Below are 26,600 nucleotides of genomic sequence, written 5' to 3' on the forward strand. Positions count from 1 at the left end.
AAGTTGTTATTTAAAATTGTTTTCTTTATATTGTCTTCAATTTTCTTATATCAAAACCAAAACAGAGGAATAGATTAAAACAAAGTCTCCTATAAATCGCACACTCTACATCTCATTCGTCAACATGGCAAATGGCACATGCACGACGGTAGCACTTTTCAACGTATCCACCAAGAAACAAAACATTGACCAATATTCATCAATGAAACACATGATTAACTGATTTGTCGAACAAAAACATGGATGATTTTACTCCTGGATTTCTAATATGTATAACCATTCCAGATTGAAATACCACTTTTCTACGTGGTTAATATGATTCTCAGGTTTGATTATGCTATTCGATACTAAATATTTTATCAAATAGCTCCCAACCTTTTTTGGAAGAGAAATTGGAATCGTAAAATAAAAATAGAAATGAGTGTATTTTCTTATGTGCACGTAAGTTGACATTATCTGTCATCCATGCAGTTAATCATTAGTGGCGCCCTAATATGATGGCATATGTAGAGGTAAGTCACTACAAGAAAACATCGCCATACTGAAGGAAAAAATCGTCGGTATGTCGTCGGAATAAGGCTATTCCGACGACATACCGACGAAAAAAGTCGTCGGAAATAACTCCTCGGAAATTCATTTTTCCTCGGAAATCCCTCGGAAATTTCAAACGGAATTCCGAGGACTGAATTTCCGAGGAAACTCCGAGGACCACTAGATCGTCGGAAAGTTCCTCGGAATATACCGAGAGGGAGGACTTCCTCGGTATATTCCGAGGAAATTTCCGATGGTCCAATCCTCGGAAGTTCCGACGAAATCTTCCTCGGAATTTGCATCGGGAATTTCCGAGGAACGTGGCCTTCGGAAATTTCCGAGGAACGTAGTCCCTCGGAAAATTCCGAGGAACGTAGTCCCTCGGAAAATTCCGAGGAACATTCCCTCGGATTTTTTTTAAAATTCCGACGACTTATTCTGAGGAAAAGATCGTCGGAAATTTCCGAGGGTGCTTTTCCTCGGAATTTCGAAAAAATTAATTTTTTAAAAAAAAATTATTATTTTTTTTAAATTAAAATTTGTGAAATTTAAATTCGAAAATATAAAATTAAAATTAAAACTGAAAACATATTAGATAATTCAAAGTTCTACAAATAAAAATAAAACATTCCGAGTTTTTGGTAAAAAAAAAAAAAACTACGGGTCTTGAATGTTCGGGAACTCCTCGTTCGGGTACATCCTCTTCATCATCTCCATCATCTGCTCGTTCAGCCTCTTCAGTGTCTCATAGCCCGCCTGTTGAGCTGCCATCTGGGTCTCCAACGCAGATATCCGATCATCCTTGTCCTTCAGCTGAGCCGTAAGAACTTCTGGATCAACATATGGCGGTGGTGCAGAAGAAGGAGCAGCCGACCGGGAGCGACGACCCAAACCGACCAAACGTCCCTTCTTCTTTGGAACCGACTGAAAAATAAATAGCCAAATTTAAATAATATAAATTGATGATAAAATTAAAATCAAGAAATAAATAAATTGAACTTTAAAAAAAAAAACTTACCGATTCAACGATTTCGTTGATTCGAAACCGGGACAAGTTGGTCGAAGCCGTCGAAGTGTCATCCTCGGTTTGAAGCTGAGACACTTCGTCTACCACCTGAGTTTGGACCAGGTCGACCACGTCCCTCACAAGACCGTCATCAATCTGACCGGTCTTCTTGTTGGTATACGCCCTCCTCATTAGGGCGAGATCATCAACCGGCTCGCCATCATTTTCTTCCGCCTTGAAAAAAAACATAAATTAAAGAAACATTAGAAATTAGAAGAAATGCACAATAAATTAAAATTCTGAAACTCAAATAATTGAAAAAAAAGCGGTTGAACTTACCATGCGATCTCCTAGAGTGGCAATAGATTGAGCACCCAAGTTATGCTTGTAGATGCCCTTCCCTTTACGGTCGTTCCTGCGGTTGGTGGAGTTGGTGGAAGAAGTTTCTTTCGTCTCTTCCTTATCCCAATGCGCACACAACTCCTTCCAGACCGTGTCGTTCATCGACTTTGGGAGCTTTTAATAAAAAAAAAAAAAATTTAATAAATTAAAAAATAGTTTAATAAATTAAAAAATTGTTTAATAAATTAAATCGAACCTTATTGATTTCCCACTTCTTCTTCCACTCGTGGATCTACTTCCCATAGTTGTCCATAACTTTATGGACAAAATGGTGATAGATAAAGAGCGTCTCATCGGAATTCCAGTTGAACTCTTGCTGAAAAAAAAACAAAATTAGTAGAAAATTTATATTAAAGATTAAAAATATAAGTAAAAAATTAGAATACTTACCGCAAACTGACGAAACCACAGATGCTGCTTGTCGGTAGGGAAGTGAGTGAAAGTCGGATGTCCCCTGTCGAGGGCCGAGTACATCATACGGTTGATCCATGCGCTGATCCCGTTCCCGGATCGGTTGAACTTAATAAAAAGAATAAACGGTTAATAATGAATCCAAATTTAAAGAAAAAAAATATGTTTAATTACCATGTTCGACCCCGTCCATGTGGATACAGAGTGAGATAGGGAAGATGGTCACGACCGGACTGTTGAACCAACTCCGCAACACTCATCACTCCCGGAGGACCCGGAGGAGCAGGAGCGGATGCAGCAGCGGGAGCGAGAGGAGCAGGAGCGGGTGCAGCAGAGGGAGATGTATGGTAGGAGCTGTGGGGCGAAGGAGAATCCTGAAAATGGCTGGAATCCGGAGACTGGCTCCCCGTACCACCACGACCACGACGCTGTCGAGGCCGGGTCTGATAATCATGAGACCTGTAAATTAAAAAAAATTTATATTTAATAAATATAGAAATATATAAATTAATTTTTTTTTTTTAAAAAAAATCCCAAATAATAGTTTTTAAACACAAAAAAAAAGATTTATAGATATTAAAAATGTTTAATAAATATATAAAAATAGTTCTAATAAACAAAAAATAGTTTTAATAAACAAAAATAGTTTAATAATTACAAAAAATAGTTTTAATAATAATATATATATATATTTTAAATCCCAAATAATAGTTTTTAATCACAAAAAAAGTTTTATAGATATTAAAAATGTTTTATAAAATCCAAAAAATCGAATTTATATACAAAAAACATTTTGTAAAATCCAAAAAATCGAATTTATACACAAAAATCGTTTTGTAAAATACAAAAATCGATTTTATATACAAAAATCGATTTTATAAATAAAATAATAATAAAAAAATTATAAAAAAAAATTCTAAATCAATTCAACAAAACAAATTATTCAACCAAATCACAATTCTAAACCTATTATACAATCAAATCACAATCTTAACCAATCACCCTAACAAAAATCTATCAAAACTACACAAAAACCTAACAAATAGAACCTAAGAGAGTGGGATAGGGTCCTTACATGATTTGTGTAAGAGAAGGGGGAGATCGCCGGAGATATCGTCGGATTTCAGTGGGAAATCGCCGGAGGAGTCGCGCAGAGGAAGAAGAGAGAAATGGGGAACAAGAAGCGGCTCGTGGTTATAAAACCTAGGGTCCGACGGATACTATCCGTCGGAATTCCATCGGAATTCTAATTTCAATTTTCGCGAAATATTTGCCCGGTTAAATGAAAATATTCCGAGGAAATTCCGACGGATAGTAAAATATCCGTCGGAATTCCGTCGGAATATTCCGAGGAAATACCGAAGAACTAGTGTTTGGGGTTTCAAAACATCAATTTTTTGCCGTATTTCATTTCTTATACAATTGTAATGCATACCATTGAGGATTCTTTGTATAGATGAGCATAAACCATGAAATAACAAATTTCAAAACGAATTGAAAGTATTCCCTTTACCGTTCATTAAAGTGTATAAGTGTTTCTCTTATGTTGTGGGGATTTCGTTCATACAATCGGAAAAGTGTTTATTATAGGGTAAGGAACAAATTTTTGACTTCATAATCAGTCTAAGACACTTAATAAGGGTTATATAAGTGTTATTCAAACCGCAAAACGTTGTTTTCGGTTTAAAACCCTATTTCCTCGGAATTTCCTCGGAATATTCCGAGGGAATTCCGAGGAAACCCTTATCTTCCTCGGAATTCTGTCGGAATATTCCGAGGAAATACCGAGGAACTAGTGTTTGAGGTTTCAAAACATCAATTTTTTTTGCCGTATTTCATTTCTTATACAATTGTAATGCATACCATTGAGGATTCTTTGTATAGATGAGAATAAACCATGAAATAACAAATTTCAAAACTAATTGAAAGTATTCACTTTACCGTTCATTAAAGTGTATAAGTGTTTCTCTTATGTTGTCGGGATTTCGTTCATACAATCGGAAAAGTGTTTATTATAGGGTAAGGAACAAATTTTTGACTTCATAATCAGTCTAAGACACTTAATAAAGGTTATATAAGTGTTATTCAAACCGCAAAACGTTGTTTTCGATTTAAAACCCCTATTTCCTTGGAATTTCCTCGGAATGTTCCGAGGGAATTCCGAGGAAACCCTTATCTTCCTCGGAATTCCGTCGGAATATTCCGAGGAAATACCGAGGAACTAGTGTTTGGGGTTTCAAAACATCAATTTTTTTTTGCCGTATTTCATTTCTTATACAATTGTAATGCATACCATTGAGGATTCTTTGTATAGATGAGCATAAACCATGAAATAACAAATTTCAAAACGAATTGAAAGTATTCCCTTTACCGTTCATTAAAGTGTATAAGTGTTTCTCTTATGTTGTGGGGATTTCGTTCATACAATCGGAAAAGTGTTTATTATAGGGTAAGGAACAAATTTTTGACTTCATAATCAGTCTAAGACACTTAATAAGGGTTATATAAGTGTTATTCAAACCGTAAAACGTTGTTTTTGGTTTAAAACCCCTATTTCCTCGGAATTTCCTCGGAATATTCCGAGGGAATTCCGAGGAAACCCTTATCTTCCTCGGAATTCCGTCCGAATATTCCGAGGAAATACCGAGGAACTAGTGTTTGGGGTTTCAAAACATCAATTTTTTTTGCCGTATTTCATTTCTTATACAATTGTAATGCATACCAATGAGGATTCTTTGTATAGATGAGCATAAACCATGAAATAACAAATTTCAAAATGAATTGAAAGTATTCACTTTACCGTTCATTAAAGTGTATAAGTGTTTCTCTTATGTTGTCGGGATTTCGTTCATACAATCGGAAAAGTGTTTATTATAGGGTAAGGAACAAATTTTTGACTTCATAATCAGTCTAAAACACTTAATAAGAGTTATATAAGTGTTATTCAAACCGCAAAACGTTGTTTTCGGTTTAAAACCCCTATTTCCTTGGAATTTCCTTCGAATTTCCTCGGAATGTTCCGAGGGAATTCCGAGGAAACCCTTATCTTCCTCGGAATTCCGTCGGAATATTCCGAGGAAATACCGAGGAATTAGTGTTTGGGGTTTCAAAACATCAATTTTTTTTTGCCGTATTTCTTTTCTTATACAATTGTAATGCATACCATTGAGGATTCTTTGTATAGATGAGCATAAACCATGAAATAACAAATTTCAAAACGAATTGAAAGTATTCCCTTTACCGTTCATTAAAGTGTATAAGTGTTTCTCTTATGTTGTGGGGATTTCGTTCATACAATCGGAAAGGTGTTTATTATAGGGTAAGAAACAAATTTTTGACTTCATAATCAGTCTAAGACACTTAATAAGGGTTATATAAGTGTTATTCAAACCGCAAAACGTTGTTTTCGGTTTAAAACCCCTATTTCCTCGGAATTTCCTCGGAATATTCCGAGGGAATTCCGAGGAAACCCTTATCTTCCTCGGAATTCCGTCGGAATATTCCGAGGAAATACCGAGGAACTAGTGTTTGGGGTTTCAAAACATCAATTTTTTTTGCCGTATTTCATTTCTTATACAATTGCAATGCATACCATTAAGGATTCTTTGTATAGATGAGCATAAACCATGAAATAACAAATTTCAAAACGAATTGAAAGTATTCCCTTTACCGTTCATTAAAGTGTATAAGTGTTTCTCTTATGTTGTGGGGATTTCGTTCATACAATCGGAAAAGTGTGTATTATAGGGTAAGAAACAAATTTTTGACTACATAATAAGTCTAAGACATTTAATAAGGGTTATATAAGTGTTATTCAAACTGAAAAACGTTGTTTTAGATTTAAAAACCTTGTTTCCTCGGAAAAGCCTCGGAATATTCCGAGGAAATTCTGAGGAAAAACAAATTCCTCGGTATTTCTTTAAAAAAAAAATCAATGGTAGTCTATTTCCGAGTCGTCATCACCAGATGAATCTGAATCTTGGTGAAACTCTCCAATCACTGGTTCATCCTCTACGTGAACGACGGCTTCCTCTCCGAAGTCGGTTAAATCGACTACAAGGCCAACTCCAGCTAAATCTTCTGCTGCACTTAAGTTGCCGGATGTGCTTGGTTGTAGTGGGTCTTCCAGTTCAGAACTTCTCTGAACTCGGCCTCTCGGGTTGAGTCTTGTAACAGTAACCCATGGATCATCTCTGTTCCTTACCCGGGGGTACTTGATATAACAAACCTGTAACATTTAGAAAATTATTAGTAAAATTATAAATTAATACACATGATGATGAATCATTCTGAATAATTAACATTTAATTACCTGATCGGCCTGAGAAGCAAAAATGAAAGGATCATAATATTGCAGCTTTCGCCTCGAATTATTGATGTAACACCAAATGCATCTGTTCTCACACCTCGATCTGGAGTGTTGTCGTGCCAATCACAATAGAAAACAATACAGCGCAATCCAACCATGCCCAAATACTTGATTTCCAAAATCTCATGTATGTGTCCGTAGTATACATCATCTCCTGATGCAGAACAAACACCAGCATCATAAGTCATACTCGAACGTCTCCTCTTCTGAGTTGTGAATGCATATCCTCGAGTACAAAATCTCGGATATGACTTCACAACAAAGTTTGGTCCAACGACCATCTCACGTATCCAATCGTCAAATGTTTCACATCTGGCCAAACCAGCAGACACCTATTAATAGCACATATATATATATATATTATATCAATAAATGTGAATTAGTATAAATATGTGATAAAATATATTTTAATTTGTTTAAAGCACTCACATAAGTAAACATCCATCCAGTAAATTCTCTCTGCTTCATTTCTTCTAGTTCGTCCTCTGTGGCATATCTATACTTGAACCGCTTTTCTGCCATGAAAATCCTGTATATGATGACAATAATGTAATTAATTAAGATTTAAATTTTAACTTGTTAAAATAAAAATTTGTAAGCTAATTTATTTACCTTTCAAATTGAAGAACGTCTTCGCAGTTGGTGAGCAAATATGTTTGCAAATGACTGCGCTCCTGCTCAGTAAGTCGACGGTTCTTTGGTTTTCCGCTAAGTCGTCCAACGTCTGTGAAAATGTCTGGAACCGTAACATGATATGTTGCCCGTTCGCCTCTATCATCATGCCGAGCAGGTCTTCTGTTTTTGGTCTGAACTTCTGTTGGAAAGTAGTACTCGGCAAAGTTTGAAGTTTCTTGATTGATCATCTGTGCGACTATAGAACCTTCCACCCTACTTAAATTTTTCACCATCTTCTTCAAATGGAACATATACCGCTCATACAGATACATCCATCTATACTGCACAGGACCACCAAGTTCCAATTCTCTTGCCATGTGAATAACAAGATGCTCCATAACATCAAAAAATGAGGGAGGAAATATCTTCTCAAGGTTGCACTGAATCACGGCTATGTTAGTCTTCAAATTTTCAATACCTTCAAGAGTCACTGATCTCGTGCATAAATCTCGGAAGAAACCACTTATCCCTGCAATTGCTTCATGAACATTTCGTGGTGATAATTCCTTGAAGGCGAACGGAAGGAGGCGCTGCATCATTACATGGCAATCGTGGCTTTTCAAGCCATTAAACTTTCCTTCCTTTCTGTCGATACAGTTACGCAAATTTGATGCGTAACCGTCTGGAAATTCCACATCGTTTGAAATCCAATCAAAGAACGCATCTTTTCCCTCTGCATCAAGTCGATATATGGGAAAAGGAGCCCTACCATTCTCATCAACATGAAGTTCTGAACGAGCACATATATCGACTAAATCCAGTCTTGACTTCAAATTATCCTTTGTTTTACCTTGAACATTAAGGATCGTGTTCATGAGATTGTCAAAAAAGTTCTTCTCAATATGCATGACATCTAAATTATGCCTTAGCAAATGATCCTCCCAGTATGGCAGATCCCAGAAAATACTTTTTTTGTGCCAGTTATGTAGTTCTCCAACAGCATCTACCGGAAAACGCTCATGTCCACCGACGTCTGGCGTCCTTCTGCACCAAAATATCTTAGTTGTATCTTCAAATCTTTCCCACAAATTTCCGGAGGTGGACTGTCAAACATCCTCTTGTTCTTTGTAAACAAATTTCTACTCCTACGATATGGATGATCAGGTGGTAGGAATCTCCTGTGACAGTCAAACCAACATGTTTTCCTTCCGTGCTTTAGTTGGAAAGCATCAGTGTTATCTTGACAATATGGACATGATAGCCTTCCATGCGTTGTCCATCCAGACAACATACCATATGCTGGAAAATCACTTATTGTGCACATTAGTACTGCCCGCATTTGAAAGTTTTCTTTACACGAAACATCGTATGTTTCAGCACCTTGAGCCCATAGTTGTTGTAACTCATATATTAGTGGCTGAAGAAACACATCAAGTGATCTCTTAGGATGCTCTGGTCCGGGAACGAGAATCGAGAGAAACAAAAACTCTCGTCGCAAGCACAAGTTTGGGGGTAGGTTGTATGGTGTAAGAATGACGGGCCATAGAGAATATTGTCTTCCACTCTTGCCAAACGGACTGAAACCATCAGTACATAATCCAAGGTAGACATTTCTTCTCTCATATGCAAAGTCGGGATACTTTGATTGGAAATGCTTCCACGCTTTTGCATCTGAAGGATGTCTGATCTCACCATCTGTTGAGTGCTCCGCATGCCATCTCATTGGTTGCGCTGTGCGTTCAGACAGATACAACCTCTGCAACCTTTCCGTCAAAGGCAAATACCACATCCTTTTATATGGCACTGGAACTCTTCCACTCGTATCTTTATAACGAGGCTTTCCACAAAATTTGCATGTAACCCGCTGTTCATCCGCCCTCCAATAAATCATGCAGTTGTCGCTGCATACATCTATTACCTGATACGATAAACCAAGACCAGCTACGAGTTTCTAAACCTCGTAGTATGAACCAGGAGCTACATTATCCTCGGGTAGAATACCTTTTACAAAATCAGCAATCGCGTCCACACAGTCTTCAGCCAAATTATAATATGTTTTAATGCCCATCAATCTTGTAGCAGATGATAAAGCGGAATGACCATCTCTGCAACCTTCGTACAATGGTTGCTTTCCAGCATCCAACATATCATAAAATCTCCTAGCTTGTGCATTGGGTAAATCTTCCCCTCTAAAATGATCATTTATCATCTGCTCAGTACCTATACCATAATCTACATCCGTTCTAATTGGTTCTTCTAATCTAACCGCTGGCTGAGGTTCGCTAGTACTACCATGTTCATAATCAGTTTCCCCATGATGATACCAAATTTTGTAACTTCGTGTAAACCCACTCAAATATAGATGAGTCCAAACATCCCACTCTTTAATGACCTTTCTATTTTTACAATTAGAGCAAGGACATCTTAACATACCTGTTTTTGCTTCCGGTTGTCGGTGAACTAACCCCATGAATTCGGTTATACCTCGTTGGTATTCTTCCGTAAGCAATCTCGTGTTCGGATCCAAATGAGGTCGATCGATTCAAGAACGAAAATAATTTGAAGAAGACATGTTTTTTATGAATCAAATTCGTGTGTAAAGAGAGTAAGAGGGAAGATGAAGATATGGAGTGAATGAAGAGGAAGAGGGGTGCTTGTATTTATAGTTGAAATCCTGCCGACAGACCGAGGAAATTCCGACGGAATTCCGACGGAAACAGCTAGTTCGCCGGAATTTCCTCGGAATTTTTAAAATCCCCCAACGGCTCTCTAACGGCTATAATATATCCTCGGAATTCATCGGTTTTTTTCGAGGAATACGTTTTTTATCGGTATTCCATAAGAATATTCTGACGGATTTGTATTTCCTCGGAATTCCGTCGGTATATTCCGAGGAAATTCCGAGGAAACACAAATTTTATGTTTCTTCGGAATATTCCGAGGATTTCATTTTCCGTCGGAATGTCCGTCAGAATACCGTTGTTTTCTTGTAGTGCGTCCTCGTTCTTATGTCACATGGTTCCAATTTTTTTTGGTAATCAACATGGTCCATTTTATCAAAGTCACACATGAACCCAACCCCACAATAACTAATATATTAAAGTTTTAACACTATATATATATAAGATAAATAAATAAACAGAATGATACCTTATATAGAATGGAAAGTTGAGTAGATTAAGATGAAATTTCCGTTGCAGATTGAAGATTATAATTCCATTTCATCAATCTGAAAAAAATTGCTGTGACAATCTATCTTAAGTCAAGTTGGTAACTTCAGACGAGTTAGCAAGTATAATCAATAAGTCTTTACTGATAGAGAAGAGAGTTCGGGAAATCTTCAGTCTCCTGGTTTCAGCTTTAGAGGAAATATGCAGTGATATTTTCTACGAGGGTGCATGAACCGTTGGATCTTGTACTGGTGGAATTTTATTGGAACTTACGACCAACTGAAGGAGGTTTTTATGCAACAAGTTCCTAATACTACTGGGAGCAATCTAGTAAACTGAGAGCAACCTCCTCAAGTATCCACACATGCATTGTGCAGAATGAAAACAGTATAAATTAATATGTAAACATGTAAAACTGAACAAAAACAAAAGCTAAAAGGGTATATTTTGTAGTTAATATACTTTTGTTTGGGTTTATTGAAGTCTTTTGATTCTTTTCATTGGAAACAGGAAGCAAATTACATATATTACAGAGAGTGTCGAGACAGCGACACGTCTTTTGTTTTCTGATTTTTAGTTTTAAAATGAGGAAACTAGAACATCATCTGATGTATTAATACCATTAAAGACGTTCCTGTCTGAAGGCAAACCGGCTACAACACCGTGTTCGATTCCACATTCGTTCGTTCCTCTCTTGATCTTGAAGTAACCATCCTGAAATATAATTGCAGATTAGACGTCAGGTTTGGTGTGTTCCCTCTGGATTCTTGAATGTAATGCAAGGACCTTGAAAAGATCACAAGTAAAAAGAAAGTTTGATTGGAGAGAAGAGTGTTACTTACATCACCCCAGCTTCGGTTCCATTGATTTGCAAGCAACTGGTGTAACAATTCAAAAAGAATGCCATCAACTCTCCAGCCAATAGAAAACTGATAAGAGAGTGTGTTTGAAAAGTGGATATCATACCCAATAATCTTCGCCATCATCAGAAGTTCCCCAGCCAATAAGCTTGACAGCATGACCTCCAATGTTTGCACCTGTTATGTGCTTGTACACTCCAGATTTGTAATGCGCAAAGTCCTAGTGGAAACAAAAAGAGATTCATGAGAATATGGAGTTCCATATAACAATCACCATGTTTGATCAAATCTTAAAAAACTTTTTGTAACTAACCTCATAAACGGTAAAGGCAACCTCAACAGGTCCGTTTTTGTAAACTTCAGCCATGATGTCTTGAGGGTCATGTCTGACTTTGTAGGCGCTAACACCATAGTGTTTTGATTCACGCCAAAGCTGGTTTCCACTAACACATTTCCTCACACATTTTGGTGTAGGGTAAGCGGGTTCACATCCCGGGTGAGAGCATCCAGTATTGTCAAAGTATGGATCACACTTGAGGAGGAAACCAAACAACATTGCAAACATTCGATAAATATATCAACCATTTCAATATATATCATTTGCAGATGAAACAGAGAACTTTTGTACCTCTTCGGTGACTACACCGTGGTGCTTAAAGTATCGCCACGCGGAAATAGGGTAGCCACCATTACAGCCTTGACCGCAAAGGAATCCACAACATGCTAAGAGATCATTGACTGATAAAGATATATTCTGCACTGGGACCGAACACAAGAATCTTTTTGAAGAGAAAGATGGAATACAATCATCAGTGTTTTTGGCTAGGCATTGGTGTTACCATGTTATATTTGATGCAGAACCTGTCAGACAGTGACTCTACAGCCCCAAATGCCCAGCAAGAACCGCAGTGACCCTAAACAAAACCAAAAACGCCTCAAAAGAATGGTTTTTTTTAATGAATCTCAAAACGCGCATAGTTTAGTATAAATTCCACTAAAATTTTGAGTGTGTTTTTTACCTGATCTATAACCGAGGAGGGAGAGAATTTGATAGAAAGCATAAGAAGATTCAAGTCAGTATAATATCATGTTTTAAAAGAAAGAAATAAAGAGAGAGAGATAATTGACCGACCTAGGATCCTTCCAATGCTGGAGCACTGAGACCAAGCAGTTCTAGCGTCAAATTCTTTAGGAAGCTTGAGAGAGATGTCATGGCTTACAACAGGTACGCCTAAGAATTCGTTCTTAGGTGTTGGTTTAACACCGAGGAGGCGCTTAAACTCTGCAACCTGATAATACATATACAAAAAAAAAAAGGAAAACAAAAGAGAGAAGTCAAGTTTGAGGAACAATGTATCTATAAATGAGAAAGATGTAAGAAACTGACGGTGGAGTTAGCAAAGCGATCATTGAAAGCAGCTGTCCATCCAGCGTTTGGATTCTCATTGACTTCCTTCACAATCTCATTCTACAAAAGTAAGTAGATCAACGCATCAAACAAATCTAAACAATGGATGAGGCAGAGTAGTGAAAATGGGGGCTTTTGGATTAAGATTAAAAAAAAAAAAAAAAAAACCTGAAGAATTCGTGAAGTTAGCTTCTGCTCGGAAAGATTTTCTGCTGCAATTCCCTGAATAAAAAAAAAAGTGCTGCTAAAATGTGAGACGCGATCCACAAAAGTTTGAATCTTTTTGAACAAAGAGTCAAAACCCAAAACAAAAGGCAGATCAAATTCAATAACCGAAGGATCACTCCCAGACGGAAAAAGGCATCCACCCACAAAAGTCTGGATCTTCGTAAGAAAAACAGGACGATGATGATACAGAGATTAAGAAGATATACCGTATTAATAACCGCTAAAAGTAAGATAGCAGAGGCTAAGTAGACTCTGATGCGATGATGATGTTCAGCCATGAATCTCCCCTCCCCTCCTCCTCTGCTAACTCAGTTGCAATGATTTGCCCAGAGACTTTTTGGATAAAAGGTATTCAATTCAAAGATGATCTCTTTTCTAAAAAAAAAAGAAAGAAGGATCTTGAAAATGACACATCATTTAATTTATTTTATTCCAAGGAAAGAGATCTTGGCCGTTGAGTTTATTCCACCAAGTCTACGCCTCGGCATTTCGGGTATCGGTTCGGTATTTCGGGTTTCGGGTAGTTTGGATATGGGCTAGAGGATCCATTTAGACTTGACCTATTTTCGGTTTGGTTCGGTTCGAATAGCTTCGGGTTCGGTTCGGTTCGGATAGTAAATGTAGGAACAGGAAAATATCCGGAAAAAGTTCGGTTCTCATTTGGATCCGGTTCGGGTTCGGATAGTTCGGATAATTTGGATAAAATATCGGTTATTTAGGGTAAAATATCAAATAATTAGGATGATTTAGATAAAATTTTTGGATATTTTGGATTACTTTGGATATTTCGGATAAAACTATCTGGATAGTTTCATATACTTTCGGGTATGTTGGATACTTTATAATAATTTAGTTATCCTCAACTATTTTCAGATACTTTTAATAGAATTTTAAATTAAAAATATATATTTAGTGATTATATGTATACATAATTAATATTTTTATATATTCTGATACTCGTTCGGTTCTCGGTTCGGTTCCGGTTCGGTTCGATTATTTCGGATATAAAAATATAGGAACCGTTCGGATATTTGAGGGTATTGGTCCGGTTCCGGTTTCGGGTATTTCGGTTCGGTTCCAGTTCGGTTTTTCGGTTCCAGTTATTTCGCCCAAGCCTACCACCAACCATTATAATAGGCCCTTGATCAAGCTATATATATGACTTGTTAACCTATATGGGCCCTATCACGGGCCTACTTTTTGTTAAGTCTTTGTTCATTTCAACTTGTGGACTTGTAAACGTATTTCTCAAATTCTAGGTCACATCACTATAAATAACCGGAACCGAACTTATATATAATTAATATTTTTATATATTTTGATAATCGTTCGGTTCTCGGTTCGGTTCGATTATTTCGGATATAAAAATATAGGAACCGTTCGGGTATTTGAGGGTATTGGTCCGGTTCCGGTTTCGGATATTTCGGTTCGGTTCCAGTTCGGTTCCGGTTATTTCGCCCAGGCCTACCACCAACCATTATAATAGGCCCTTGATCAAGCTATATGTATGACTTGTCAACCTATATGGGCCCTATCACGGGCCTACTTTTTGTTAAGTCTTTGTTCATTTCAACTTGTGGACTTGTAAACGTATTTCTAAAATTCTAGGTCACATCACTATAAACCTATTTAACGTTACATTCTCAAGTTAATGTATAGTTTACACATCAATGTGGTTGTGACAAAATAAACATATAACATTTGATCGTGGTTGCAGGTCTCAGCAACATCAACATACATCACACTTTTAACCACATAAAAGTAATAAAAGGAATAAAGCCAATCGAAAAGAAACCAAAATCATAGCAAAGTTTATGACAAGTTATGTTACAAAAGAATCAAAAGTTGAATCAAATCGCATCACCATCAGTGTTTTGTTATTGCCTTTCTCTTTGCAGACTGCAACTGAGAGTCGCTTCAAAACCCTAAAAGCATAACTCTTTCTTCAATGTCTTTTCATGACCAATCTGTGTAGTAGTAGGTTAGTATTAAAGTGATTTAGCTGACTTGCTCTGTCTTTTTACCCTTTTTGACTTTCTGTGTATCTGGTTTCTTTTTCTTTGATTCAGCACTGACCCACGTATAGCCTGCCGGGATAGCAAATGGGTCTTGCATAGTTTGAGACTTTTTGCTAGAACCATCTTTGTTTGACCTAGCTCGACGAAACCAAGAAGACGATGATGCGTTGGTGAAGTCAGCTGGACTCTCATAGCCAGAAGTAGCAGTAGGACTTGAGGGAGGCGTCTTAAACTCATCTGCAGGATCAACTTCTTCAAACTTTGTGAACGTAACAAGCACTTTTATCGTTGGTACCACTGGAATAGCAACCTACATTTCACAAGCAATCTCAATATAAAACTCATCTTTAAGGAACATTATTAGATCATAAGCTCTTAAACGTTACCTTTACTGGAAACGTTCCTGCGGGAAGCTTTGTGGTAAGAAGCTCCCTGAGACGCCGAATAGCCTTGACTTTGTTTGCGAGTATGTCAAGCAAAGGAAGCAGCTCTTCTGTCTGTAACGGAAAGTTTGTAGATAGCCAAAGAACAGGACGTAAACCTTTCTTGTATTCGCTCTCTTGGTGACTCTTACTAGACACTCTTGGCTTCCTGATATGATCATTATCTACCGAATGTCTTCCTGGTTTTATCTGATTAGTGTCTCCTAGAAGATTGCTTACCTTCTCATTCACACAAAGAGAGCTTCTCGGAGGCGCGTACTTAATCTCCTTCTCCTGCTTAATCATTGTCGCCTCTTTCTTTCTCCAACCACCTAACCACCCTTTCTTCTCCTGTTTCTTGTGAGACGGACTAGAATCCACACAAGGAGTCTCTACAAAACCATTCTCACTATCCACATTTGGGAACTCTGGTAAGTCCAGCTTAAGAGCAGCCTCTAGTTGCTTCTGCTCTTCATCCGTTAGCACATCGCAGAGCTCATCATCACCACCACCGTTCTCTTTATCACTCGATGAACCAGGAACTTTTCTAGACTTGATACTAACAACCACATTGTTCATCTCATAGACCTTAGCTTTCCAAGGACCAACCATCTCACTCTTCTCCTGCCTCCTCCAATTCGTCTGCGGGTTTAAAACGGCTTGCGTCACATCGATCCCTGGTCTAAAGATATTGCTCCTACACATCGCAGCCACTTCTTTCTTCACATCTTCATCCGAGGCAACGCTAGACGCACCGTCCAACGCATTCATCACTTCTTTATCCTTATGATTCACCATGTAAAGCGAACCACGAGGAACTTTCCCATCTTCAGACCCATCGCCAAGAAACAGTATACTCTGATCAGACCTCTGGATCTTGAAACCGTCAAAGCCAGCCATAGTCATATCCGCTCTCAGATTAGATCCCACTTTCCACACCTTATAAGTATCAGAAGGAGCGACCTTTGAGACAAAAGGCACAACAGAGCTCTCAAAGTGAAAACTCATCTCCAAGTAAAAGTCTTTCATCTTCCTCATCGTCGCTACCAAACGAGGCAGCCTCCTGCACCATTTAGCCCACGCTAGAGGCTGATAATGACGCACGATGATCATGGCGATAGACTCTTGTCTGCTGCAGACAGCTTCTTGCAACGCGTTCCAGCCATCTTCGTTCTGCAGAGTCCAGTCAGCTCCGGCCACCATCAGCATCTCGGCTGATGTTGCATCGCAGAGCTTCACCGCTAAATGCAGCGGCGTGTCGCGGCGTGGCACGTCTCTTCGGTCGATAACGGCGGAGATGGCGTCGGATGTAGCTTCCTCGGATAAGGAGTCTGATTCTGATTGGATCTCGGAAGGGTCTCGTGGCTTTGGGAGGGAAGAGAGGATTGATCTGAGAGCCGCGTGGTCTCTTGAAGCAACGGCTCTGTGCACGGGGCTGTGTGTGTACTTGGAAACATCAATGCCCTCCATTTTCAGATCAAAAGCCTCAGCGTTGGAGTCCAACGAGCCAGAAGAGTCGGATCAATCAGAAACTGGATCAAAAACTCAACCTAATTTTCTTGATCTGAAGTCAAACTAGAACGGGGTTCAACCTAATCCCCTTCTTGAGAAAGTTTAAACCCTAATTGGAATCAACGGAGAGAAATGGAAATTTCTAACCTTTTAACTTGCTTCGCAAGAAAGAGAATGACGTCTTACTCCGTAGCTTGAAGCATTGTCCACTCTAAAGCTTCGTGTCTTCTGTATTGTTTTTTTTGTTCATAGGAGAGAAGGAGAAGGAGAGAGAGATTCTTGTGATCTAAATCCAGATCAGACACGAGAAAGACGCATGTGGGCGCGTGGACCAAAATAAAACACCGAGAGAAAGAAATCAATCTCGAGATTGTGTCTTCGGGAAATGATTAAACAAAAGATCGATTGGATCAAGTAAGGAAATACAATTTTTTTAGAGAGAGGGAAGAAGGAATCAGTCGTGAAGTTGCAATTTTGCTTAGTGGGAGGGAAGCAACCAAATCCCAAGGAGAATTGAGCCAAAAAAAAAAAACACAAAACTTTCATTGACTTGCCAATTTAACACGTCGTCAGCAAATTTAAGTGAAACAACATCGTTTTACATGATTTGAAAATAATAAGAAGTAGACCCTTAGATTCGAATTTAGGTTAGTTGGGACAAATTGCAAGGTATTTTACCACTGGGCTAGTGGCACTTTCAATGGAGTTACAAACACATTTAATTTTATTTGGTACTGATTGAATATAAAAAAATTCTCTAAAAACTTTAAAAGATCTTTAAAATTCCAAAAAAATGAAAAAATAAAAATATTATAAAATTAATTTTCAAATTAAAATTAAAAATAATTTTTATTTTTTTAAAAAAAAATCAAAAATCTTCCAAAATTTTCAATTTTTTTAAAACAATTGCTATTGAAATTAATTATACACACATAAAAAGATACCCACATATTAAAATTAAATTAAAATGCTTAAAATAAATATTGTACCCATTATGAGTGCGATTTTAATTTTTAGCTTATAATTGTAATTTTGATTTTTTGCATTTTCTTTGAATTTTTAATTTTTTTGGAATTTAAAAAAAAATAAAAATTTTGGAATATTTTTGATTTTTTAAAGAATTTTTAATTTTAAAATTAATTTTATAAAAAAAATTTTAGTTTTTCAATTTTTTGGAATTTTAAAGATCTTTTAAAGTTTTTAGAGAATTTTTTTATATTCAATCAGTACCAAATATTATTAAATGTGTTAGTAACTCAATTGAAAGTGCCACTAGCCCAGTGGTAAAATACCTTGTCATTTGTCCTAATCAACCCGAGTTCGAATCCAGGGGTGTATTTCTTTTTATTTTCAAATCATGTAAAACGACGTCGTTTCATCTCATTTGAAAACGACGTCGTTTCGCTTAACGCCAACATTTAATGTTTACTTAACATTGTCTTAACTGTGGATTCACGGTGTGCTAAAATGGCCAGTCAATCTTAAGTTGCTTAATAAACTAAAAAAGTCAATAAAAATACAATATTATTTTGGCCACACTCGAGTACAGATTTTTTTTGGCGATTCGTGTAAAGTTCGTGCTTTTTTGGCCGAATTCTCAAATCCTAACACATAGTGAATTTTATATTTCAAAAAAATAAAATATATATATATATATATATATTTTTTTTTTTATATTCATATGATTCAGAAAATATCAAGTAAAATAAGAAAAAATATTTATATAAATAAATAATAGGCAAATCTCCAAAATAGCACATTTCTAAGTTTATGTCACAAAAATAGCTCTCAAAAACTAAAATGACCAAAATAGCATTTTATTTTTTGAAAAATTTAAATTTTTCTTATTTTTCAAAATTTGAAATCTTATCCCAAAACCCCACTCCCCAACTCTAAACCCTAAAGCTTAAACTCTAAACCCTAAACCCTAAACTCTAAACCCTAAATCCTAAACCCTAAATCCTAAACCCCACCCCTTAACTCTAAACCCCACCCCTAAACCCCACTGCTAAACTCTAAACCCTAAACCTTAAATCTTAAACCCTAAACCCTAAATCCTAAACCCCACTCCTTAACTCTAAACCCTAAACCCTAAACCCTAAACCCTAAATCCTAAATCCTAAACTCCACCCCTTAACTCTAAACCCTAATATCTAAATTAATTTACCATTGGGGTATAAATGTATATTTATCTCTTTTGATAAAACATTAAGTGTTATTTTGGTCTTTTTTATTCTTAGAGACTTTGTTTGTGACAAAAACTTTTTTAGTGCTATCCTAGTTATTTTCTCATAAATAATCTTACTATACTAAAAGCCCAATATACAGAGCAGAGAGCACGCCACGTAGGATAGTTAATTCAGACCAATCAGGAACATGCATTTTGACACGTCACAATCGCTGGACATTTTGTGTGGGCTATGTAAATTTTTTTTTCGGCCCATCTCCAACCCCAAAACCTTTTTCGTGCCAAGTTTTGCAATTCTCTTCTTTCAGACTCTTCCAGTTAGTCTTCTCCAAATCTCTGAGTTCATGCCCTAACGTCCTTAGATCTCATGTTCTTGAAGTCTCATCTGGAGCCGACATAGTTGAGAGCGTCAACACTTACGGCCAGAGAGGGAGAGGTGTCTCCGTGCTCAGTGGTAACGGAACGGTCGCTAACGTCGTTCTCCGTCAGCCGGTGACGATTCATGGGAATAATTGCGGAACTGGAGCCGGAGTTGGAGGGGTTGTGACTTTACATGGAAAGTTTGACATAATTCCATCACTGGTACGGTGCTTCCGCCGGGATCAGGTGGGTTGTCAATCATTGTTGTCAATCATTTAAGATCATCATTCATTGATGAGCAAGCACGTAGTACCTTCGTTAGGTTAGAATCTCAAAACACTATATTGGTTTGTATGTTTCAGCTAAGTTGAAACCAAACTCGAGGTTTACACTCTTGCAGACTGTTTTGGTACTATCTTCTGTTCGAGGTTTACACTCTTGCAGGAATGGTGATCCCACCAAACTCGAGAGGTATCACGATCGGAGACCTTGGTTCTATCGTGGTATTAATAATTCTGGGCTTGAATTTTAGGTTTATGTGCTTTCCGGAGGCGTTTTATGTTTACCGCAACATGATCGACACTAATACTTTCATCAACTTGATTTCTCTGATTGGGCTGCTTGAATGTTTCCTGCACGATTGGGATTTCAAGTTACCGGGTGGATCCAGTGTCAAGGATGAAGAGGACAGTCTAAAGGTTTGTTTTTTTTTTTTTTTTTGATAACCCAGGTTTCCTGTCACTCATCGACAGGGCGACGGCCAACAGGGCGATATAACCCGTACATTGGCACCCGTACATCGAGAGCACAGACTAGCCACGTGGGTGTCCAAACGGAGCTCCACGTGTTGGGTCCTGGACGCTGCAGCCCGCATGTGAAATCCGCAGTGGCCGGGAATCGAACCCAGGTGGCGGTACTCACAGCTGTGAGCCCTTTACCACCAGAGCTAGATGTCCCGGTTAAGGTTTGTTTTCTTTGGGTTGAAGTAACTTAATAACAAGGTTTCTCAGTGTTGTTTTTTTTTAAAATGTGTGATGCAGAGGACGGTAAAGGAGACTATGGAGAAAGCTTTCTGGGATAGTGTGATGGAATCAATGAAACTAGAGGAGCCTGACTATAGCTGCATCTCTAACCTTATGAGAGAAGTGAGGGACGAGCTTTGCCAGATGGTGCCTGATAGCTGGAAAGTGGAAATAACTGAAACTATTGATCTTGACCTTCTCTCACAGGTTTGCCTCATCTCTTCTGATCTTTAGTGACTGATCTGTTTATATATATATTCAACTGATGTGGTTCTCATTTCTTCTTTTGTTGGTAGTTGCTTAACTCTGGCACCTTGGATATTGATTACCTTGGAAAGATGCTTGAGTTTGCATTAGCTACTCTTCGGAAACTCTCGGCTCCAGCCAATGACCGTGAGAATGAAAGCACCCACCATAGTTTACTGGAGGAACTTCACTGGTTGTGTCAAGCTAAAGATGAGTCTGGTAGCCTCCATGCTGTTGCAATTGTCAAGGGGATCCGCTTCATTCTTGAGAAGATTCACGTCTGTATCCACTATAGCTTTATTTCTCTCTCTCTTCATCAACATTTGCTCTGGAAAGAAAAATAATATTTTCGTTTCCTTTGTCAACTTGACAGGACCTTAAGCGAGAGATAGGCATTGGGCGCATTTTATAGGAGTTCTCCTGGTGATGCTGAAGCGTGAGTTTGCTGTCAGTGTCTTTAATCTTAACATCCTCTTGGAGGGTTTATGGAAGAATCTGGAATACGGCAAGAATGTTACTTTGCTACCCAATAGAGTGAGCGTTGCTATGTAAATGCAAGCTGAAGCTAAACGTAAAAAGAGTACCCAAACTCTTGAGTCTTAAGGTAAATTTGCGTTGCCTATCTTTGCAAAACTTATGTTTTGTGATTGAATAGTGTGCTTGGTACAGCTTAATAATATAGTATAAAGCCTCCTTACTTTGTTTCTCATAATCTGTTTAACTAACTTGAATAGGGGAACACCAAGCCCATATCAACATCACTGATAGTAAGAAAAGTTCTGCAATCTTCGTATCAGAAGCTGCAAAGAAATAGTAAGCCAATCGAGCATCATGTTTGTATTAACTATTTAGTTAGAATGAGCACATTATAATAAGATGTCAAGTCATTCTTCGTTGTTATATCACAACATTTCTTTTCTTTAAAAATAATTAAATTAAAACAGCCACCACTGCTATTAGTCTTTATACGTGTGACCAAGTAGATTTCACTAAAATGTTTTTATTTTCTTTTTCTATTACTAGCTTAATTGGGTTTCTTTGTTGTGTATAAGAGGCATTTGCTCTTGATTGCAAAAACAATTCTTGAGAGATTCCAAGTTGGGATCTGGACCTTTGCTTAGGGTTTAGTCTCATGATTTTTCATCTTTATAAGTACATATTAGTTTTGAAAAATTAATTTTCAAAGCTTATAGTACGTTGATTGATTTTTTTCATGGTTCTAAGTTCTGACTGGTATATATATGATATATGTATGCATATACATACTCTCTCTTATACTCTTTGTTATAGGGTCAAAACAGTGTTCCTACATTGGATTCAATACACTAGAGCACATTGGTAGACTTCTACTCTTCAATGTTCTCTTAAATTTTTCAGAGGTTCAAAGAGTTCTCTGCTTCAAACAATATATCCACTGATGATGAACCTTACAGTGGTCTTCCTAATCCAGTAAAGTAATTCAATCTCTTTAACATTGTCGTTTATATGTTTATTTGTTCCTCCTAACTTCAATTGATCTTGCCGGGCAATGCATGCATGACAATACATAGTGCTTCCAGTGACTTACAGTCCTACACACAAATGACAATTTTCTTGGCAAGAAATGAATTTTTAACATTTGATGTCTATCTTTTATCTTATGCTAAGTTTTTTGTTGCTGTGAGTTGACTGATTTGATTTGGTTAGCCCCCGCAGGAGAACTATGTTCTTACTTGGATGATCTTGCGAAATCATTTGTTATTCATGCTTACATAAGAGAGTGTTCTTTTGGACAGCCGAAGATTGATTCATCTCATCCCGACTGGTCTTTCTACTAAGAAAACTGAACAAACCCGTGAATCTTTTAGATTAATTTTGTTAGCAACAACAGACGTACATTTTATCAAGAAGATCATTAAACAGTAAATATCATCTAGCTAGCATCAATGGAGTATGACACTGTTTTTCAAGATTGCCATTGGAGAAACAGATCCACAAAATTGTTTCGTCTCCTCACCACTTCAGTTTTCTCCTAATGAATTAGAATTTTCTCTCGTATATTCAAACTTTTATCGTTTTGTGGTTTTCTTTTTCGACAACAATGTTTTGTGTTTGATTAATAAGAAGAATTTCATTTCATCAAATTTCAAATAAAATGTCATTTATGGTTTTATATCAAGATATCTACTCATACTGTGTTTTTAAAACATATGTATAGTAAAAAAAACCATTAAATACATTACACAAAACCTTTATTTAAATTTGATACGAGTAACTCGATAGATTATTTCTTTATAATTCTAATAAAAATTAACCAAGTTCAAAATATAGTATAACCCTTATAAATTAATACTCGATAAATTGATAATCTTTATAAATTAACAAATTTTGCCTGTCCCAACTTGGATTGGTTCAAAATTGGACACAAATCGATAATATAATAAGATAATATTTTTTTAGAAAATTCTATGTAAATACATGGCCCAATTAAAATTATAAACTAATAATTTATATGTATACATGTTTTATATAAATAAGAACTTATTATTATATTGTTTGTTTTTTATTCACAATGAATTTATCTTTATATTTTTTTAACACTTAATATATTTTTGATGCGATTTAGTAATATTATATCTAAAACCACATTTAAGTTCTATGCAATATATATATTATATACACCAAATGATATGATAAAATTAATATAAATGTCAAATTTCAAAAACTAACAATTAATGTCTATACACTAAAATAAAATATTTTTTTAATCTTACAATAAATATATATCTTAAAATAAGAATTTTAAATAAGAAAACTTTTTAAATTAATATCTCTATAAAATAATAAAATTTCAAAATCCCAACATTATTAATTTATAGAAGTTCTACTGTATTATTTAGTTTAATCTAATGTAATAAATTATAAATTAGTTAAACAATCATTTTAAATATATGTCTCAAAACGTAATACTTATGTGAATTATTTTAGATAAATAGTTTTTAATACTAAACAAGTCATGCTCTTAACTAAAATAAATTAACTTAATATTTATATTTATTTGACGAAAATCAAATTTATTTGATTTACAAGAACATAAACATTACATAATATCATTTCACAAAGTAAATTAACGAATAATCTATAAACACATATGCAAAATTATAAAAATATATAGGAAAAATATAAGGAAATATGAAAAGAAATAATAAATAAATAACAAAACGATAAATAACAAATACTACCTTTGTTCCATATAGATAAAGTTTTGGAAAAAACTATTTCAAATAGATATATTTTTGTATTCTCTATATGTTTCATCTGATTTAATAATAGTAAATTATAAATTTCAAGAAAATCAAATGATCTTTTTTAAATTATTTCTCTTTACTTTTATTATAAATTGGTAATTATAAAAGTGATACATTATACAAAATTGATGTATTTTTAAATATCTGTGAACAAACGAAAAATAATATTGACAGATTGGAGGGAATAATAAAAACTCATGTAATATAAATATATCAAATTAATTAAATGATTAATATAGTTGGAAAATACCCTAGGATAGAACTAAAATTTTTTTTGTCACAAATATAGATTCTATTGATCAAAATGATCAAAATGTTTCATTAAAAAGGTAAATATACATTTATACCCATAGGGTTAACTACTCCAAACTTTAGGGTTTAGAGTTAAGGGGTGAAGATTTGAGATTGAGGTTTAAAATTTTATAAAATAAAAAATAAATATTAAAAATTAAAATTAAAAATTAGTTTTAAAAAGTATTTTACGAATTACAAAAAGAAAATTTAGAAAATAAAATAAAAAAATTCAAAAAACAAAATTATATAAAAGTTCGAATTTGAAAACATATAATCTAAAACTATAAATTTTTCTTTTTTTATAAAAATATATCTAGGGTATTAGAGTCTTTTTACCTATTAAATAAAATATTTTGGTCATTTACCTCCTTGTGATCTATTTTTGTGACAAAAACTTGAAAATTGTCTATTTAGAAGAATTACCCAATATAATTTCATAATTATTTAAAATTTTCTTTCTTTTACCATTAACTCAAAAATAAGTGTTATAATAATCAAATAAAATGATTTTATTTTCATATTTGGTGATTTCAAAATGGAGATGGTTGATTTGTTTTTGAACAAGTGCAAATGACACATAAAATAATAAATATTATTTTCACACAAAAACATTAATGTTGATAATGGTGATCAACAATGGTCTAACTTTCTACGTGAATTGATGTTCTTATAAATTCATCATAAGAAACAGAAAATATGAGGTCATAATAGTAACAAGAGTTGCAAAAGCGGAACCGTGTATAAGCGGAAAAATAACTTTTAAAAAAAATTAGGAATTATATATATGTTGGAAGCGTATATCTATATATATACATATATAAGAAAAAATTATAAAAATAATGACTAAAATTATATGATTCAAATTCAAAATAAAACATTTATTTATTTACAATAACATTGAATGATTTCATATTAAAATTGTGACAGTACAAATAAATTAAATTTATAAGAAACTATTATCTAATTAATTACTTTTAATATTTCATAAATAATTGGCACAATATATTTGAATCTAGATTCCGTAAGGTTCACAAGGTTCCGATCTGATTCTGGTTTTGAAGGGGGAAATGGACTCCCGATGAAGCTTCCGTGCAATCTAGAAACTTATTAAATTAAATCCAGTTTAGTTATTTGTTTCAAAACTACAAAGAAATTAAGAATTTTCCATCTCATCATCAAGAAGGCTTTTTTACTTTGAGAACACCATTAATATCATACAAATCTTCATAAAGAGGAATACAAAATTCTTATACATAAAGGCAACAGTTAACTTGGCATCCTATGACAAGTAAAGCTTTCCGCAACACAATATTTAAACGACCAAACATCTCATATCCCCATGTTATACTAAATATGGCAAACGATAAACGGTTTGTGTTAACTAAAACTCATTTTATAATATGTGGTACTGAAAAAATAATTTAAATTCTAAGTTTTTATATAGCAATAATCCGCGCGTAGCGCAGAAAACGACCTAGTAGTATTTAGAATTTAAAAATAAGATGATTTGAACAAATGAGTGAATGATAAAAGTAGTGGCAAAATAAGGAAGGTAATATGCAAGCATAAGAATGAAACATATCAAGATTGTGTAACAACTATTAACTTAATATGTTTATCAAAATTATGTAACAACTATTAACTTAATATGTTTTTTATTAAGATATTTTATAAAATATTTGTTAATAAACATATTTTTCTTTAAAATATTTTTAATGATAACAAAAGATATTTAAAATAGTTTTAATGATTTGATCAAGTTAAAAATGTCATTTCATGTATGATACATATTTCTAAATTTTTAAAATTATAATGTTATGGATTTTATATGGTATATAATTTTGAAGTAATTTGGTTAAAATCAAAGAAGATAAGAAAATTAGAAAAGTGTCAATAACAGTAAAACATAAGGTTACATGTAATAGATTGTTGATGTTTACAAATGATAATGGCCTTTGTAATTAAATACAACACATTTGACACAATAGATCTTATAGAAATTAGGGCCAGTGCACTTGAACTAACCTTTAATTTACAGTATACCCCCAATTAGAAGCCACATTTCTTGACCGTTTTATCTCTATTCTTTTAGATGTACCTAGTGAGAAAGAGTCTACATATCTCTCATCCTCTCGTCTACTTTTCTCCTAGCTTTCTCGTAGCTGTCTCCCATCCTCATTCCTACTACAAGTGATTTTTTTTTTCCAGCTTTCTTGCTTCTGATTTGTACTTCTTGGTGATTATGTCTTTT

At 35.2% G+C, this 26,600-nt stretch overlaps 3 protein-coding genes across 5 annotated transcripts; 1 reads left to right on the plus strand and 2 right to left on the minus strand.

Annotated features, from left to right (window-relative positions):
- Positions 1-10,920: 10,920 nt before the first annotated feature.
- On the minus strand, positions 10,921-13,426 carry LOC106445455 (cathepsin B-like protease 2). The gene is made up of 11 exons (XM_013887020.2): positions 13,207-13,426; positions 12,941-12,994; positions 12,752-12,832; positions 12,497-12,653; positions 12,384-12,388; positions 12,204-12,278; positions 11,993-12,118; positions 11,678-11,896; positions 11,471-11,584; positions 11,347-11,382; positions 10,921-11,218 (listed from the first exon to the last, which is right to left on the minus strand). Exons 1-11 carry the CDS (start codon positions 13,276-13,278, stop codon positions 11,084-11,086), a joined length of 1,074 nt encoding a protein of 357 aa, XP_013742474.1. The 5' UTR covers positions 13,279-13,426; the 3' UTR covers positions 10,921-11,083.
- Positions 13,427-14,673: 1,247 nt separating this feature from the next.
- On the minus strand, positions 14,674-17,570 carry LOC111213320 (ankyrin repeat domain-containing protein 13C). 2 transcript variants are annotated; one of them, XM_022715045.2, is made up of 3 exons: positions 17,100-17,570; positions 15,405-16,972; positions 14,674-15,328 (listed from the first exon to the last, which is right to left on the minus strand). In XM_022715045.2, exons 2-3 carry the CDS (start codon positions 16,908-16,910, stop codon positions 14,999-15,001), a joined length of 1,836 nt encoding a protein of 611 aa, XP_022570766.1. In that variant the 5' UTR covers positions 16,911-16,972; positions 17,100-17,570; the 3' UTR covers positions 14,674-14,998. The 2 variants fall into 2 exon arrangements, with proteins under 2 accessions (XP_022570766.1, XP_048619478.1); XM_048763521.1 differs by having other exon boundaries at positions 15,405-17,569.
- A 1,920-nt stretch (positions 17,571-19,490) lies between these two features.
- Positions 19,491-22,891, plus strand: LOC111210825. 2 transcript variants are annotated; one of them, XM_022711477.2, is made up of 7 exons: positions 19,491-20,198; positions 20,541-20,729; positions 20,819-21,046; positions 21,142-21,372; positions 21,503-21,581; positions 22,059-22,222; positions 22,455-22,891. In XM_022711477.2, exons 1-4 carry the CDS (start codon positions 19,947-19,949, stop codon positions 21,178-21,180), a joined length of 708 nt encoding a protein of 235 aa, XP_022567198.1. In that variant the 5' UTR covers positions 19,491-19,946; the 3' UTR covers positions 21,181-21,372; positions 21,503-21,581; positions 22,059-22,222; positions 22,455-22,891. The 2 variants fall into 2 exon arrangements, with proteins under 2 accessions (XP_022567198.1, XP_048619479.1); XM_048763522.1 differs by having other exon boundaries at positions 22,146-22,222.
- Positions 22,892-26,600: the final 3,709 nt, after the last annotated feature.

This window comes from Brassica napus, chromosome C7 (assembly GCF_020379485.1).
Source record: "Brassica napus cultivar Da-Ae chromosome C7, Da-Ae, whole genome shotgun sequence".
Taxonomy (NCBI): domain Eukaryota; kingdom Viridiplantae; phylum Streptophyta; class Magnoliopsida; order Brassicales; family Brassicaceae; genus Brassica; species Brassica napus.